Source organism: Peromyscus maniculatus, chromosome 14 (genome assembly GCF_049852395.1).
Source record: "Peromyscus maniculatus bairdii isolate BWxNUB_F1_BW_parent chromosome 14, HU_Pman_BW_mat_3.1, whole genome shotgun sequence".
Classification (NCBI taxonomy): Eukaryota; Metazoa; Chordata; class Mammalia; order Rodentia; family Cricetidae; genus Peromyscus; species Peromyscus maniculatus.
The window spans coordinates 58,432,707-58,447,861 of NC_134865.1; the positions used below are offsets into that span (position 1 = coordinate 58,432,707).

At 40.8% G+C, this 15,155-nt stretch overlaps 1 protein-coding gene across 43 annotated transcripts in view; it reads left to right on the forward strand.

Moving 5' to 3' along the window:
- Positions 1-15,155, forward strand: part of Ttll5 (tubulin tyrosine ligase like 5) — a 249,942-nt gene that overhangs the window by 128,900 nt on the left and 105,887 nt on the right. For all 43 annotated transcript variants that reach the window (XM_042260944.2, XM_042260947.2, XM_042260948.2 and 40 more), the window contains one exon: positions 6,498-6,652. In XM_042260944.2, coding sequence (XP_042116878.2) covers positions 6,498-6,652 — 155 coding nt within the window. The remainder of the gene's footprint in view (positions 1-6,497; positions 6,653-15,155) is intronic.

Genomic DNA, 15,155 nt, shown 5'->3' on the forward strand with positions numbered 1-15,155 from the left:
ATTTAAACACCTGTCTAGATGGAATGCATGCAATGTGTCCTTAGCCCACACATTCAGATATTTGCTCACCTGCCCTATTCGGAAGGCTGCCTCTAAAATAAATACTGTTTGGTACTAAAAGAAAAAAATGCGCTGAGGTCACCACGGCAGTGGACACAAGGCAGGGGATGGGAGTAGAACATCTGGATTGACTGCTTTACAGAGTGGGAGCTGAGAGAGAGGGAAGGGCAGGAGGGAAACATCTGTCAGGCAGGCCCCACGGCTCAGAGAGAGGTAGGATCTGGTGGCCAGATTTCCCATAGGCAATTACTCACTTAGCGAACCAGCCAGAGGAAAGCAGAGATGGAGGTGTAGGTGGCGAGTTGGTGGTTTTTAGGTTGAAATCGTTTTTAATAATGGCAGTATAATACCTAGTCTTGGGCCTCTCTGGTTTATTTTGAAATGTTTCATGTGTGTTTGCATCCTCAGCATACTTTTCAACAACACCAAGAAATAGTGAAACCTGCATGGCCCTGCTGGACTTGGAAGGGATTATTCTCTCTTCCTGCTCATCCCCTTGGGATGTCTCCCTGCATCCATTTCTGCCGTCTGTTGGGAGGTCCCTTAGCTTTGTGGCAGACAGGGCGCAGTGCCTGTTCCCCGTCCCGTTCCTGCCTTTGGTTTTCAAACGCACCAGGCAAGCCGACTGCCCGTGCTCTTGTTAACTGGAAGTTGTGATTCGCTGGGGCGAGACTGGGCTCCGTACTTGAACAATGCCCAGGGATGCAGATGCTGCTGGTCCACAGACGGAAACTGGAAGGAGACGGCTCAGTGGTGCAGATGCTGAAACTGTGGTTGAAGTCACAGGGTTGGGAGGCTTTGCCCCAGGAAGTCTAAAAGTTGAATTTAAAGGCCACGCTTAGCAATTATTTTATTTCTCATCCTCAGTTTCTCCATCTGTCTTTAAGAGTAAATAGTTCACATGTAGTGTGCTGAGCACAAGACTTACAAAGAGCTATTTATTAAATTCAGCCATTGTTCAGTTCCTATGATTTCATTGTCATTGCTGCTAAAATTGTGCCCATGGTAGGACACCTCCGTGTTCTAATGCAGGCCACATGGCTCCCCAGAGACTGCTGTGCTAACTTTGTACATAAAGATGTGAGTATTCGGGCTGGAGAGATGGCTCAGCGGTCAAGAGCGCTGGTTGCTGTTGCAGAGGACCTGAGTTCAGTTCCCAGCACCCACATGATGGCTCACATCCATCTGTATCTCCAGTTCCAGGGAAATCCAACACCTCCTTCTCATTTCTGTGGGCATATGGTACACATACATGCATGCAGGCAAAACATTCAAACACATAAAATAAGTGTTTTTTAAAAGGTGTGACTATTCATCATCAATGAAATTTATTTAGAATTTTTATAATGGGTATTCATGTTTTGCCTTCCTGTATGTCTGCGGACCATATGTGTGCAGTGCTGCCAGAGGCCAGAAGAGGGCTTTGGATCCCTTGGAACTGAAGTTAAAGACTGTTGTGAGCTGCCTTGTGGGTGCTGGGAATCGAACCCTGGTCCTCTGGAAGAGCAGCCAGTTCTCTTAACTGCTAAACCACCTCTCTTAACATGGGCGTGTTCTTTGAACCACAGTTTCTATAATTAAAAGTGGTTTTTAAATTGCTCTATCTTCTAGACCCATTTGTGGCCAATGCCACGAATCTAAGAATTGGGAGTTCAGGTTTAGTAACATGCATTCTAGTTAGTGACAGTTCAGGGAAACTGGCCGGCCCAATGGCTGTGTGACCTCTACTGTAACAGAATGACAAGTATTACTATATTTTTGTGCACCTTAGATTAGGCTATCCTTTGAAGAAATTCTTCTGCCCATTATGGAAAAGGCTAAAAGGCTAGGACAAGACCAGGATAATTTGTATATAGTAACTTATCCATTATACATATTTATCTAGAGATGGTCAAGGCTATAGGAAAGTGCTGTCTAGTAATTAGCCACTAGCTAGTTGCATTTTAAAATTAATGTTTAGGGCCAGGCGGTGGTGGCACATGCCTTTAATCCCAGCACTCAGGAGGCAGAGCCAGGCGGATCTCTGTGAGTTCGAGGCCAGCCTGGTCTACAGAGCAAGTTCCAGGACAGCCAGAGCTACACAGAGAAACCCTGTATTGAAAAACCAAAACAAAATTAAATTAAATTAAAATTAATGTTTAAAGTCAAGTTTCTCAGCCACATCAGCCACATTTCAAGTTCACGAGAACCATCTGTGGCTGGTGGCTGTTCCTCTGGACAGCGCAGATTGGCAGTCCATCCGCAGGAAGCGTGCTGGTAGATACTGTTCTTTAGAGCAGCGCTGGAAAGTAAGAATGACCCAAAGGTTGCCCCTTGTCTCCTGTTCAACACTGTATCAAATCACTCCGTTATCGTGTGATTAAGATGCCAACTCTGTGGCTATGCAAAAAGAATGTTTTGAAAAAAAGATCCATTCATTTCTTCACTCTTTTGGTTATTGGTGATGTAAGTCCTTGCAAGACAGATCTCGGAGGCAAGGGGTGGGAACAGTAACCGTGGTGTGTGTTGAGTGGCTTCTAGACAAAACGGGGGTGAGAACAGAATACTGAAAGGAAGGGCAAGGTCGTTACCGTTTGGTGAAGATAGGTTTGTTTGGAAAAGAAGGTAAGAACATTGAAAGTTTTCCTGTTGCGGGAATTCTCATGTAAGCACTAATCACTGCTCTCTCTCTCTAAGCGAATTATCAGTGCCCTGCTTTTCTGTCGACAGAGGTCACAATGGCTGCCAGTTCTTGGTTCTCACACAAAATAAAGAGTGGGTAGTGAATGAATCAACAACCCCCCGCTGTTCAAAGCTGGCCGCACGTTCATGCCACCTTTCCCTCTGCTTGGGACGGGGTGAAACTGACTGAGCTGGTTTCCTCTCACTTTGATGCCCTCTGAGGAAGAGTGAAAGTGGGAAAAGGACTTAGAGCAGGAGGAGCGCTCACTGCTGTCTTGATGCTTGTGTAATCACCCTTCAGCCCTGGAGGGCCCCATCTGATGGCAGGTTTAAAGTTTTCTAATAGTTAAGAGTAAATAGGGTTGTTTTCCCACATCCGAGTTAGAAAATGGGTTTGGAAACTCGAGCCCAAGTTCTGCGACTGTAGGGCTTGGCTGTGGGTGAAGCGCTGTCGTGGCTCCCTGAGCCTCAGTTTTCTCCATCTGTGAAATGGAGTGTCTTCCTCTATGAGTAATGGGTAAAGTACACGTGAACTCATTATAGCATCCAAAGTGCCTGGCGCCACGCAGGTGTTAAGCTGTGTTGTCCAGGGAAAGCATGCCACGTGCACTTGGAGTCCAGCACGCTTTTCTCCTTGACCTTGCCACACTGCAATGTATGGCATTGGTGTGGCTGCGAAGCTCCTTTAGACCTTTGTTTCCTCGTTGGTAAAAATGGGGGTAAGAGCATCACTCGGGGTTGGATGAGATCTTGCAGGGATGGCAATACATAACACACAGAGTTCTCAATAGGCAGGTGTTGGCTGTTGGGGTGTAAACACTGGTGGTTGAATTAAGGGCTGCCATGCCAGCACATAGATTATCAGATCTATCAAACCCATCCCCTCCTGTCTCTTGCATGCTTTATTCTCCAAACTCTGCCCTTGATGCTAAACGTGGCAAAGTGTGCACATTTTGATCTATTTTTAGCCACTATAAACTATTATTAAGCCCGCTTTATTACGATTTGGAACAACTCTTTTTTTTTTTTTTAAGTGTATGTGTCTGTGGATGTGTATCTACAGAGACCAGCAGAGAGTATTGGATTCTCTGGAACTGGAGTTACGGGTGGTTTTGAGCCGCCCGATGTCCTTGATAAAACCCAACCCTGGTCCTCTAGAAGAACAGCGAGCGCTCTTAACCACTGAACCATCTCTCCGCCAGGTTTTCGGTACAACTCTTACTTATCACAACGACATTTCTCACATTGTGATATTTTTACAGCCTACAGGATGATGTTAAATTAGTTGAAAACACCAGGTGTCTAACAGCGCAGACAGGTGTGGAGTCAGTGGGTGAGGGATATATTCTGCAGTCCTATTGGAGTCAGTGTCACAGTCTCATAATGTGGCCCTTGCTACCTGAAGGGTACAGAAAGAAGTAGGAGAGAGTACTTCAAAAGGACTAGGGTACAGAGAAGAGGCACGCCCAGGGTGTTCAGCCATATCTTATGCGTTCTACAGTCACCATGTGCCTTTCCTCTGTCCCTGGCATCTGCCGACAGCAGAGCAGAAGTGGAAGTCAGGGTCAGCTCCTGAGGCCTCTTCTAAAGCAGGGCCCACCCTGGAGAGCAGAGCTGCAATGCCCCCCACACCAGCCTCACAGTCGCCAGAGACTGCTCCCGACCTATGGAAAACAGCTTTCTGTCCAAGAAAAGTAGTTTGAGTCATTGGTGAGAAGACACTGGCCTGGGCTGTTTTCACTTAGGAACTTCTCTAACTAGGGAGGAAACACTACACACTACTCCGGTGCTAAAAATGACTCTTGTGTTTTCCTGATTTCAGATCATTTTCAAATGTGAGTTCTTTCATTTGTAAATGTCAAGGTTCTTTAGGCGCTTCAAGTGTTTCCTAGGCAAGCGTTTCCCTTCAGCTTGCTTCTCCTGCCTGATGACCTAAGACACTGTCTGGCAGCGTGTTCACAGAGCCCTGCACTCGGCCCTGGCTTCCCCTCGCAGCTTCTCTGCATACCCCGCTCTGAAAGGCTCTCCTGGGCACCTCTCTCCCCTTCTCTCGTCTGCTGTCACTGCCCAGGCTTTACCCCAAGTACCTCGCCACTGCAGTGAATCTAACAACTCTGAAAAAGTGCTGCGGCTCATTAAATAACTTTAAAAATATGGAGAATACACAAAAGCGCAAGACAAACATATCGCCATGCTGAAGTAGATGCTGTGTATTCTGGATTTTTCCTCCCAGCTTTTGAGAAGTTGGTCCACATGTCTATGTTTGTTTGTTTGTTTGTTTCAGAACTGAGGACCAAACCCAGGGCCTTGTACTTGCTAGGCAAGTGCTCTACCACTGAGCTAAATCCCCAGCCCTGTCTATTTATGTTTAAGGAGATTAACATTGTGATTTTTTTTTATTAGCATGATCTTCTTTCTTGAGTTATCGTCATCTTCCTAGATCAAGTGTTTCTAGAAAAAGTTAATGAATAAATAATATTATTTTATCTTAAATGGATAAAGGAAAATGTAACTATCTTGTCAGCCATTTATACCCTCTCCTGTTTCGCGGTTAAAAGCAATGCTTGCTTCTAAGCACGTGTTTTCTGCAGTGTGTGGTATAAAGCAGGACTGTGGAACTCTGGTCCTGGGGCCCTGTTTCTGCTGTTGATTCTGAGGCCTCAGTGCAATACACACTGCTTCCTTCTGTGCCAAATGACGATTAGGATTGGCACTGTACTGATGACCGGACTCGGATTTGCATGAGATGTGTGTAATGTACTCATTTGCACAGATTGTATTTCTCACTGGATTCTAATAAACACCACCTGCTGTCCTAGTGGTCACTGTGATTGTCACCTGCAGCGTTCTTTGACTTGGGCTAGAAGCAAGCGTCCGAGTGGACAGTAGTCCAGTGTACCTCAGTACTATCACTAAGGTGATATCTAGACGAGTTCTCTCAACTCACAGTCACACAAGTAACACAAGTCCTGTCTAATCTGCCCCTGCCATTATTGGGCACTTTTTTCTTTTTTCTTTTTTTTTTTTTTTTTTTAGTGATTTTTTTATTTTTATTTTTGATGTGCATTTGTATTTTGCCTGTATGCATGACTGTGTGGAGGGGCCAGATCTCCTGAAGCTTACAGGCAATGGTGAGCCACCATGTGGGTGCTGAGATTTGAACTCAGGTCCTCTGTAAGAGCAGCCAGTGCTCCTAACCGCTGAGCTCTCTCTCCAGACCCTGGAACTTTCCTATATAGCAATGTGGCAGTTTTGTCTTACAACTTGCATTTCTTTGCAGTTTATATTTTTAAAAAATAATTTTCACTTACAAGTGGAAACTAGTTTAAAATGTTAAATTGGCTGGTCACATTCCATCTTTGTAAATTATTGTGAACATTAATACTCATTTTAATGGACTGTCCAGGTTTTTCTTTCTAAATGATTGAGTTCTTTGTACACTTCTTATTACCATTATTATCTACAACTAAAGCATGTTAAGCATTTAGAACTTCCCGATGAGGAAAGGCTGTGTGCTTTGAACATTGCCTGGCGCTCCCCAGTGCCACCCAGAGAGCAGGGGCGGAATGGGCGCTTGCTAGAGCTCGCAGACGCTGCCGGTTCCCCACCTCGGCTCTCTGTGCACAGAAGCCAATCTGCGCTCTGTGCCTTTGTCACAGCCACTGGTCGTGGCCCAGATGAGTCAGTCTCCCAGGCTGTGATTGCTCCCATATGTGTTTCATGATACTTTTCTAAAACGCTGTAAAATCCAGTTATTTCCATCCCCTCATTTCTAGGTGGCAAACCTGAATTTGGCCAGCGGTGTCATAAACCGAAGCAGTGCTTCAACCCCACCCACCCTCCGACCTGTCATCAGTCCTAGTGGCCCGACGTGGTCTATACAGTCAGACCTCCACACTCCTGAGAACCACTCCAGCCCCCCTGGAAGCAGGTGAGTGAAGGGCCCAGGGCTAGCATTTGAGTTACACGGCACTGGCCTGCCTGTAACTGTGTCCCAGGTGTGATGGTGCCACAGAGAGCTCTGAATGGAGTCTAGTGAGCAGACGCCTTTTCTTTGCCTGTCCACATCCTCTAGCACTTAGCCAAAAGGCTAAGGTTGTTTGTAAGGTTGTTTTCAAGAGAACTACATGAAAAGGGAGTTCCTGACAGTTGCTCTGCTTATTCTCCCTTCTACCTGACATTCTTGGGTCTGAATTCTGTCGCTTTGTGCTTGCCCCTGGCGTCTTTGTTTACACCTCATACTCCATTGTGCTGCGGGTGCTTTGGACTCTGCATTGGAAGGACATCGTCTCTTATGTTTTCAAAAGCCAGGTCACATAACTAAGTGCCAGCCGTAATTGAAGTTACATAATTAAGCCCCCTCTGATATTGATGACTTGAGGGGTGGGAAGGTATTTCCTTCATGTAGTTGAAAAGAAGTGGTAGGGGATAAAATCCAAATGATCCTGGACATAAAGCAAGTTCTGAATTAAAAAGAAAACACTGAATAATAATCTCTTTCTATATTTTCACAATCCCTTTATGGAAAAAGATGTAATAAGAATTAGATTCTCAAATACAAAGCACCTGGCTGTCAGTCTTCAAGTGCAGCAGTGTCATAAAAGACAAAGAAAGGACCTTGCTCTGAAAACCTCAGCCTGACGCAGAAAATGCTTGGGAGAAGCATGATCCTAATTAGTCTTATCAATTCAAACCAGGAGTCAGATATTAGGGCAATAACCTGAAAGATCAGAGAAGCAGAGCAGCAGCCACTAGAGACGTCTTACCTCTACAAATCCTCAGAACGAATAGGGGGTAGGATCCTGTCCCCACCTGCCTTATATTCCTGCCTCCACCTCCCAGTTGTGCTGGGATTAAAGGTATGAGCCTCCCAAGTGCTGGGATTAAAGGTGTGAGCCTCCCAAGTGCTGGGATTAAAGGTGTGAGTTTCCCAAGTGCTAGGATTAAAGGTGTAAGCTTCCCAAGTGCTAGGATTAAAGGTGTGTGCCACCACCACCTGGCCTCTAGGGTTAACTAGTGGCTGGCTCCGCCCTCTGATCTCCATGCAAGCTTTGTCAGAACACAAACAAAATATCACATAATTCCCCCTTTTTACCTAACATAGAAAAACTATATACAATAATTATATACAAATGTATCACACAATAATTACATTAACAATGCCTAGTCCATTAGCATTTGAAAAATTCAGAGAGAATACTACATTATGTAATCTTGGTGAGTCAAAAGTATGTACCTAATTCACATTCTATCCTAACTTGCATTACCAAAACAATCTTTCAATGTCTCTCAACCTTATACACTTTATACCTCTTTTGTGAGTGTCTTTTCTGAATTTGTTAAAAGGGAAAACTGTAACTATAAAGTCTTCAACTCCATCAGAGACCTGAGAAAGATATAATATTACATGAATAAACAGGAAGTACAAAGCAAACAATTTCCAAAACTAAGAAATGAGAGAAACAGCTGCAGCCACCCAAGGTTCCTGTGCAATGTTGGGGCATCCATCTTCAGCCTACAGGCCTAGAATATATGACAGACTTATCTGTGAAACAGGATTTTTGAAGGACTATCCCACTTTGTCTTGTCAAAATTCTGCAGTCACTGTTCTGCTTGTCCAATTTGGACAGCATATTGTCAGCAATCAAGGCAAGGGCACTTTCTTGCCCATTGGCTAACTTATGCCACAGAGAAAGTAAACTCCATATGGAGTTTCTTCAATGCCTATCATCTTCTTTGAAGTAAATTGCCAGAAGCAGACAGGTCTCATTGTGAAAAGGGGGGGGGGGGATGAAAAAACGTATGTTATTAAAACATTTTAAATGCCATATTCTGTAGATCTCTGAAGTGTCTGAAGACCATCTGACTATCTAAAATATATCTGTTTGACCTTGAAAACATACCTAACATGACTATAAGTTTGATTATAATAGGTGACAAAATACTAACTTCCATTTCTTTACTATCTTAAATAGTTTGTAATAATAACTTTCCAGGACTAGAAATTCATATTACATTGTTAGATGAGCTGTATAGGTACAATACCTTGAACAAGAGTAGAAATGTATGTATAATATGTTCTAACAAAAATAACCTTAAATTTGTATCAATATACAAAAATCCACATCAATGTAAAAATTTAAAACTAGTAGTTGCTTTTTTGGTTCAAAAGTAGATTCAATAGTCTACCTTTTTATCCTGTCATTTCTCTAAAATATATGCAGTATAAAAAAAAAGAACCTTGAATTTCTATCAATATACAAAACTCCAAGCCAATGTAAATTATTTAAAACTAGAAGTTACTTTTTTTGGTCTAAAAGTAGATTCAATAATCTATCTTTTTATCCTATGTCTATATCCCCACTTTTTCTTTTTAGAAGAAGATCCCTGAATTTAATCTCCTTTGTTCAGCTTTTTTCTTGACCACTACCAATAACAATTTGTAACCAACTCCTTAAACAATGACAAATATCCATAACCCACTGAACAACCAAAAACCAACCAGCTCACCTCTTGGGAATATGGGCATCAAGTTCTTAAAATTACTTCCTGCTGTCTGGGGTTGACGACATCATTAGAGGACCCTGAAAAAAAAAATTGGGATAATTGTCAAGTTCTGAGAGAGCTAGCTGTATCATTTCTTGTCCAGTCTCTTTGTAATGGGAAAGTGCAGGTCTTGTCCCAAGTCCTGGCTAGAGTAGTCTGTGTAGCTGGATCATCTCAGCCAGCCACCTTGAAATTGTCCTGAGCAGTTTGTAGTTCAAAGCCGATCTTTGGGTGGTGTTTGTCAGCTTGGTGGTGTTACCATAGTCCAAGTGGAATCATTGTTGTGGGGCACCATCATCTTTATGGAGACTTCAGAGATGGCTGTTGGGAAATTTTATCGTTCACTGTAGAAAACTTAAAGATCATTAATATCAAAACAGAGAGTTTGATATTAATGTTATATATTAATTAATATATAATTTTAAGATAGAACTATACCTAAAGAAAAGTTTTAAAGAGTCAGTATGAATTTGAGGGGTAAGAGATTTGTGACAATAATAGTCCCTCGATTTTGATTTTCTTCTGTCCCATACCAGGTGGCTCTTCTAATATGAAACAGAGACTCTGGATTTTCGTTTAACAATATGCTTGGGTTTAGAGAAGGAGAGACCCACACTCCCAACTCCAAAGCCAGCTTTAATTTTTAATTGAACTGGGACTATAAAAAGACCAGCAGAAAAAAACATTTAGCTGGATGGTGGTGGCACACACCTTTAACCCCAGCACTCAGGAGGCAGAGCTAGGCGGATCTCTGTGAGTTCAAGGCCAGCCTGGTCTACAGAGTGAGATCCAGAACAGGCACCAAAATGACATAGAGAAACCCTGTCTTGAAAAAAACAAAACAAAAACAGCAACAAAAAAAAGAACAGACGTTTAGGAAGATTTATGAAGTTCTATCCTGTTGGAAATGTGATATATCAGTAGGCCAACTTACTCTTTTTCTTGGGACATTTTCTCTGGATGATTCATCCTTTTTCTTCAGATGTCTCATTTGTCCAGTGGTCTTCAGATTTCTTAGCCTTCATTCTCCTGGAACGACAAAAACAAAACCCTGCCCCAACCCTAACTTTGGGGAGGGTCCCTTTTGGCAAGTTATATCTGATCAAATGAAAAGCATTTGTTAGTCTTATAAGTTAGTTTAGATTGAATAGTCGTGCTGGTTGATGAACTATCACCTCTTCTAATCAAGAGGTCTCTTTTGTTCAAATCTAATATTTATCATTTTTGATGGTTTCCATAGCTTTTCTTCTCCTGTAGAAACAAAAACAAAAATTCTTCCCCAACATAACACATATCCTGTTATCCATTCTGAGGTCAGCACATCTTTAAAGTATACAGACTGATTTAATTCAGTAGTTTTTTTTTTTTTTCTATTATCCAATGTCTCTCTGCAGCTGTTGTTCCTTTCTCATTAGCATTTGGAAAATTTAAAGTCAATAAAACAGTATGCAATCTATCTCTGGGGGTCTTTATTACCCTTTTCTGTTTATTAAGCATATCCTTTAGAGTTCAATTAGATCTTTCTGTAACTGCTTGCCTATAGGATTGTATCATATACCTGTAATATTCTTTAAGTTGTAACACACAAGACTGTTTCATTTTACTAGACACATATGCTGGAACACTGTCAGTATTAATATGTATAGGTATTTCCATGATGACCATGACTTTTAATAGATGTGTAATTACAGAATCAGCCTTTTCAGAACTCAAAGCAGTTGCCCATTGAAATCCTGAATATGTATCTATGGTATGGTGTTCATATTTTAATTTTCCAAATTCTGCAAAAGGAAACACATGCATTTGCCAAATTTCATTTCCTTGAGTGCCCTTTGGGTTACTTCCTGCAGCTAGTGGAGTTTGATTATACAAGGAACAAGTAGGACATTTTCTTATAATTTCCTTGGCTTGTTGCCAAGTGATGGAAAAATCTTTTTTCAAACTCTTGGCTATTGACATGGTATTTTTTATGAAATTCTGAGGCACCTAGCACATTTTCTACCAATAGTTGATCGATTTCATCATTACCTTGTACTAAAGGGCCTGGCAGACAGTATGGGCTCTGATATGTGTTATATATATGAGCTGATTCCTATTCCTGACTAGTTCCTATAATCATAGAAATAAGTTAATTCTGCTTCATCAGAAATAAGTTCAGTGGTTTCTATGTGTAAAGCAATTCTTTCTGCATATTGAGAGTCAGTAACAATATTAAGAGGTTCTGTAAAATCCATTAATACCATGAGAATAGCATATAATTCTGACTTTTGGACAGAACCATAAGGACTTTGAGCCACTTTACTTAAATTTCCAGATTTATAACGTGCCTTTCCTGATTTGTTTTCATCAGTATAGAATGCAGGGTCTCCAGAAATTGGTGTTCCCCATACAATGAGGAATGATCCAGTTAGTTCTCTTTATAAACTGAATTCTCTTGCTTTTGGGATATTTGTTGTTAATCAAGTTTAACAAAATTACTGCAAGTTCTTTGCCAGTATTCATTTTCTGCCCATAAAGAGGAATTTCCTCATTAGTAAAAGGTACGACAATTCAATTTCTGCTGGGTCCATTCCTGTCGATTGATGAAGTCTTTTTTTTTGTTTTTTGTTTTTGATTTTTTTGAGACAGAATTTCTCTCTGTGTAGCTTGGAACCTGTCCTAGAACTCGCTCTGTAGACCAGGCTGGCCTTGAACTCACAGAGATCCGCCTGCCTCTGCCTTCCTGAGTGCTGGGATTAAAGGTGTGCGCCACCACTACCTGGCTCAGATGAAGTCTTAATTTTCCTTTTAGAATCAACTCAGAAACCTTTTCCACATATGTCTTTAATTTTTTACTCTGTGTGGTAAAAATATCCATTCTAAGATAATATCTTCTTTCTGCATTAAAATCCCTGTAGGGAAATGTGTAGAGGGTAAAATAACCAGAATGCAATCAAGCTCCAGATCCAAATGATCCATATGTACATCCTGTAATTTTGTTTCCACCGAAGCCATTTCTTTCTCAGCTTCCGCTGATAATTCTCTGGGACTATTTAAGTCCTTCTCACATTTTAAGGTTTGAAACAAATTACTCAATTCTTCAGTTGTTATTCCAATAGTGGGCCATAGATGGGCAATGTCTCCCAGAAATTTTTGAAAGTCATTAAGAGTCCCCAAGCCGGGCGGTGGTGGCGCACGCCTTTAATCCCAGCACTCGGGAGGCAGAGCCAGGTGGATCCCTGTGAGTTCGAGGCCAGCCTGGTCTCCAAAGCGAGTTCCAGGACAGACACAAAGCTACACAGAGAAACCCTGTCTCGAAAAACCAAAACCAAAACCAAAAAAAAAAAAAAAAAAAAAAAAAAAAAAAAAAAAGAGTCCCCAGTTGATCTCCTGATTTGTACCTTTTGGGGTTTTTTTGTTTGTTTGTTTGTTTTTGTTTTTTAGACCTATTTTATATCCTAAGTAATTAATAAAAGAATCTCCTCTGTGTATTTTTTTTCAGGAGCAATTTGTAATCCCCAGCAAGGCAAAACTTTCTTTAGTTCTTCGAACATTTTGTCTAAAGTATCTATATTCAAATCAGCTAGTAAGATGTCATCCATTTCTTGGAAATTATAGATTAAAGAAACTGTACTTGAATCATTTCCAAAAACTGTCATACAAAATATTGGCATAGGATGGGGTTATTTAACATCCCTTATGGGAGAACCTGCCATTGATATCTCTTAACAGGCTGAGAATTATTATAAGTAAGCACCATGAAGGCAAAGTTTTGTCTATCCTTTTCTTGTAAAGGTATAGCAAAGAAACAGTCTTTTAAATCAATATCTATAATAGACTATCCTTTAGGACTAGAGAAGGTAAGGGAATTCTGTTTAGCCCATTGACTGAATCCTTTTATTATCAGCCCTTAGATCCGTTACCATTCTCCATTTTCCAGATTTCTTTTTAATAACAAATATAGGAGAATTCCAAGGACTTGTCGATTCCTCATTTGTTGAGCATTTAGCTGCTCCTGTACCAGCTGTTCTAAGGTCTGTAATTTTTCTGATGTCAAAGGCCATTGTTCCACCCAGATAGGTTTGTCAGTTAACCATTTTAAAGATAGGGTTTTTGGTATTTTGAAAGATGAGCAGTTGTTGTGCCCTGTTTTTGTACAGCCTGAATGGTCAGTAACTGTTCTTTATAATACCTTTTAATATTTTTCCAAGGAACATATTAGTTTATTGTTTGTTTCTGAGATTGGAGGAATGTTAATCTGGGTATTCCATTGCTGTAACAAATCACGTTCCCATATATTCATTGCTATATTAGCCACATATGGCTTTAATTTTCCTCCATGTCCTTCTGGCCCTATAAATTTAATCCATCTTGTACTTTGTTTTACCTGAGAAAAAGTGCCAATCCCTAAAAGCTGAACATTTACCTCCTGAAGAGGGCAATTTGGATGTCAAGATTCTGGAGCAATTATTGTTACATCTGCCCCTGTGTATACAAGACCTTCAATTACAATGTCATTTATTCATACCTTTAGCTTTGATCATTTATAGAAGTTTGCCAAAATATTTGCTTTATGGTTTCTCCTAAAATTTTTGTTCTATCTTCTAAAGCTGTTCTATCATCCAGAGCAGTTTGGGTTTTTACAATAAGCATTAGGTCCTTTAATTGCTCTGGGGCAGAGTTCCCCCATGGTGACAGGGAATGACTAAACCAAATTTGATATGGGGGCCTGCGAGAGGTCCCCCAAGGTATTTCCCAATAATAGAGGGTTACCTTGTCTATCCTTTTTTTCATCTACATTCATAATGTCTGCCTTTGCTACACCTACTGTGTACTCCAGAAAGGAGGGAGTCTTCTATTTGGATTATTCTTAGAAAAAAAAAATCATTGTTTTTAGGAACACCCTGTCTACAATCACTTTTTAGGTGACCTTGTTTGCCACAATTAAAACACCTGATATTTTGATTTTTCTTCAAACCTCCAGAAATCACCTCTCCTATCCAAACATCATCATGGTTATGAGATTCAATATTGACTATATCTCAGATGCATTCCTCTATGCGTGCTGATCTTGTATTTGAAAGCCTAATTAGCCTTTTTCATTGTGAATTAGCATTTTCAAAAGCCAAAGACTCAATTATTATTTGTCTAGTTTCTGAATTTAGTATCATTCTGTTTACATCTGAGGTCAATCTTTTAAAAAAAAAAATCAGTGAAAGTTTCTTTTGGGCCTTTTTTAACTTTAGTAGATAACTCAGTTCTCTTTCTGACGTCTTTAGTTCTGTCCCAAGCATTCAGATCTGTTATACGGCATAGACCCAGGGTGTGGTCATCATATAGAGACTGTCTTTGTACATCACCATAATTGCCCTCTCCAAGAAGTTGGTCTTGGGAGATTTCAATACCTCTAGCCCTACTTCATTGTTTAGTGTTCTAGCCTCATTGTTCTACTAGGTCCTCCATTGTAACTGGGGACCAAACTCCAATACTGCTATAATCAAGCCTCTCCAGTCGTGTGGGGCAGTTATGTGACTAATCATCCATGAATTTAACATCTGTTTCACAAAAGGTGAATGCTTACCATATGAGACTATCACTTCCTTAAATCTCCTCAAATCTAACATTTTCACAGGAATCCAGTCAGCTCTTACACAGCCTTGGGGATATTTGTTATTTTCAAGTTGTTCCTGTAAGGTGACTGGGTAAATTAAGGTTGGTTGTTTGAAAACCTTGGCTGTTCCTCTCTTAATTTTATAATGAGGTTCGTTCTCCTTTAAATTCCTCTGTCTGGGTCTGAATATCTCTATTATCTGTTTTAATAAGTTTTTCTAAGGCCTGTTCTTGGCACTCATATCAACCAACTTTTTTAGAGATAAATCAAGAATTATCAAACCTTAATAAGAATTACC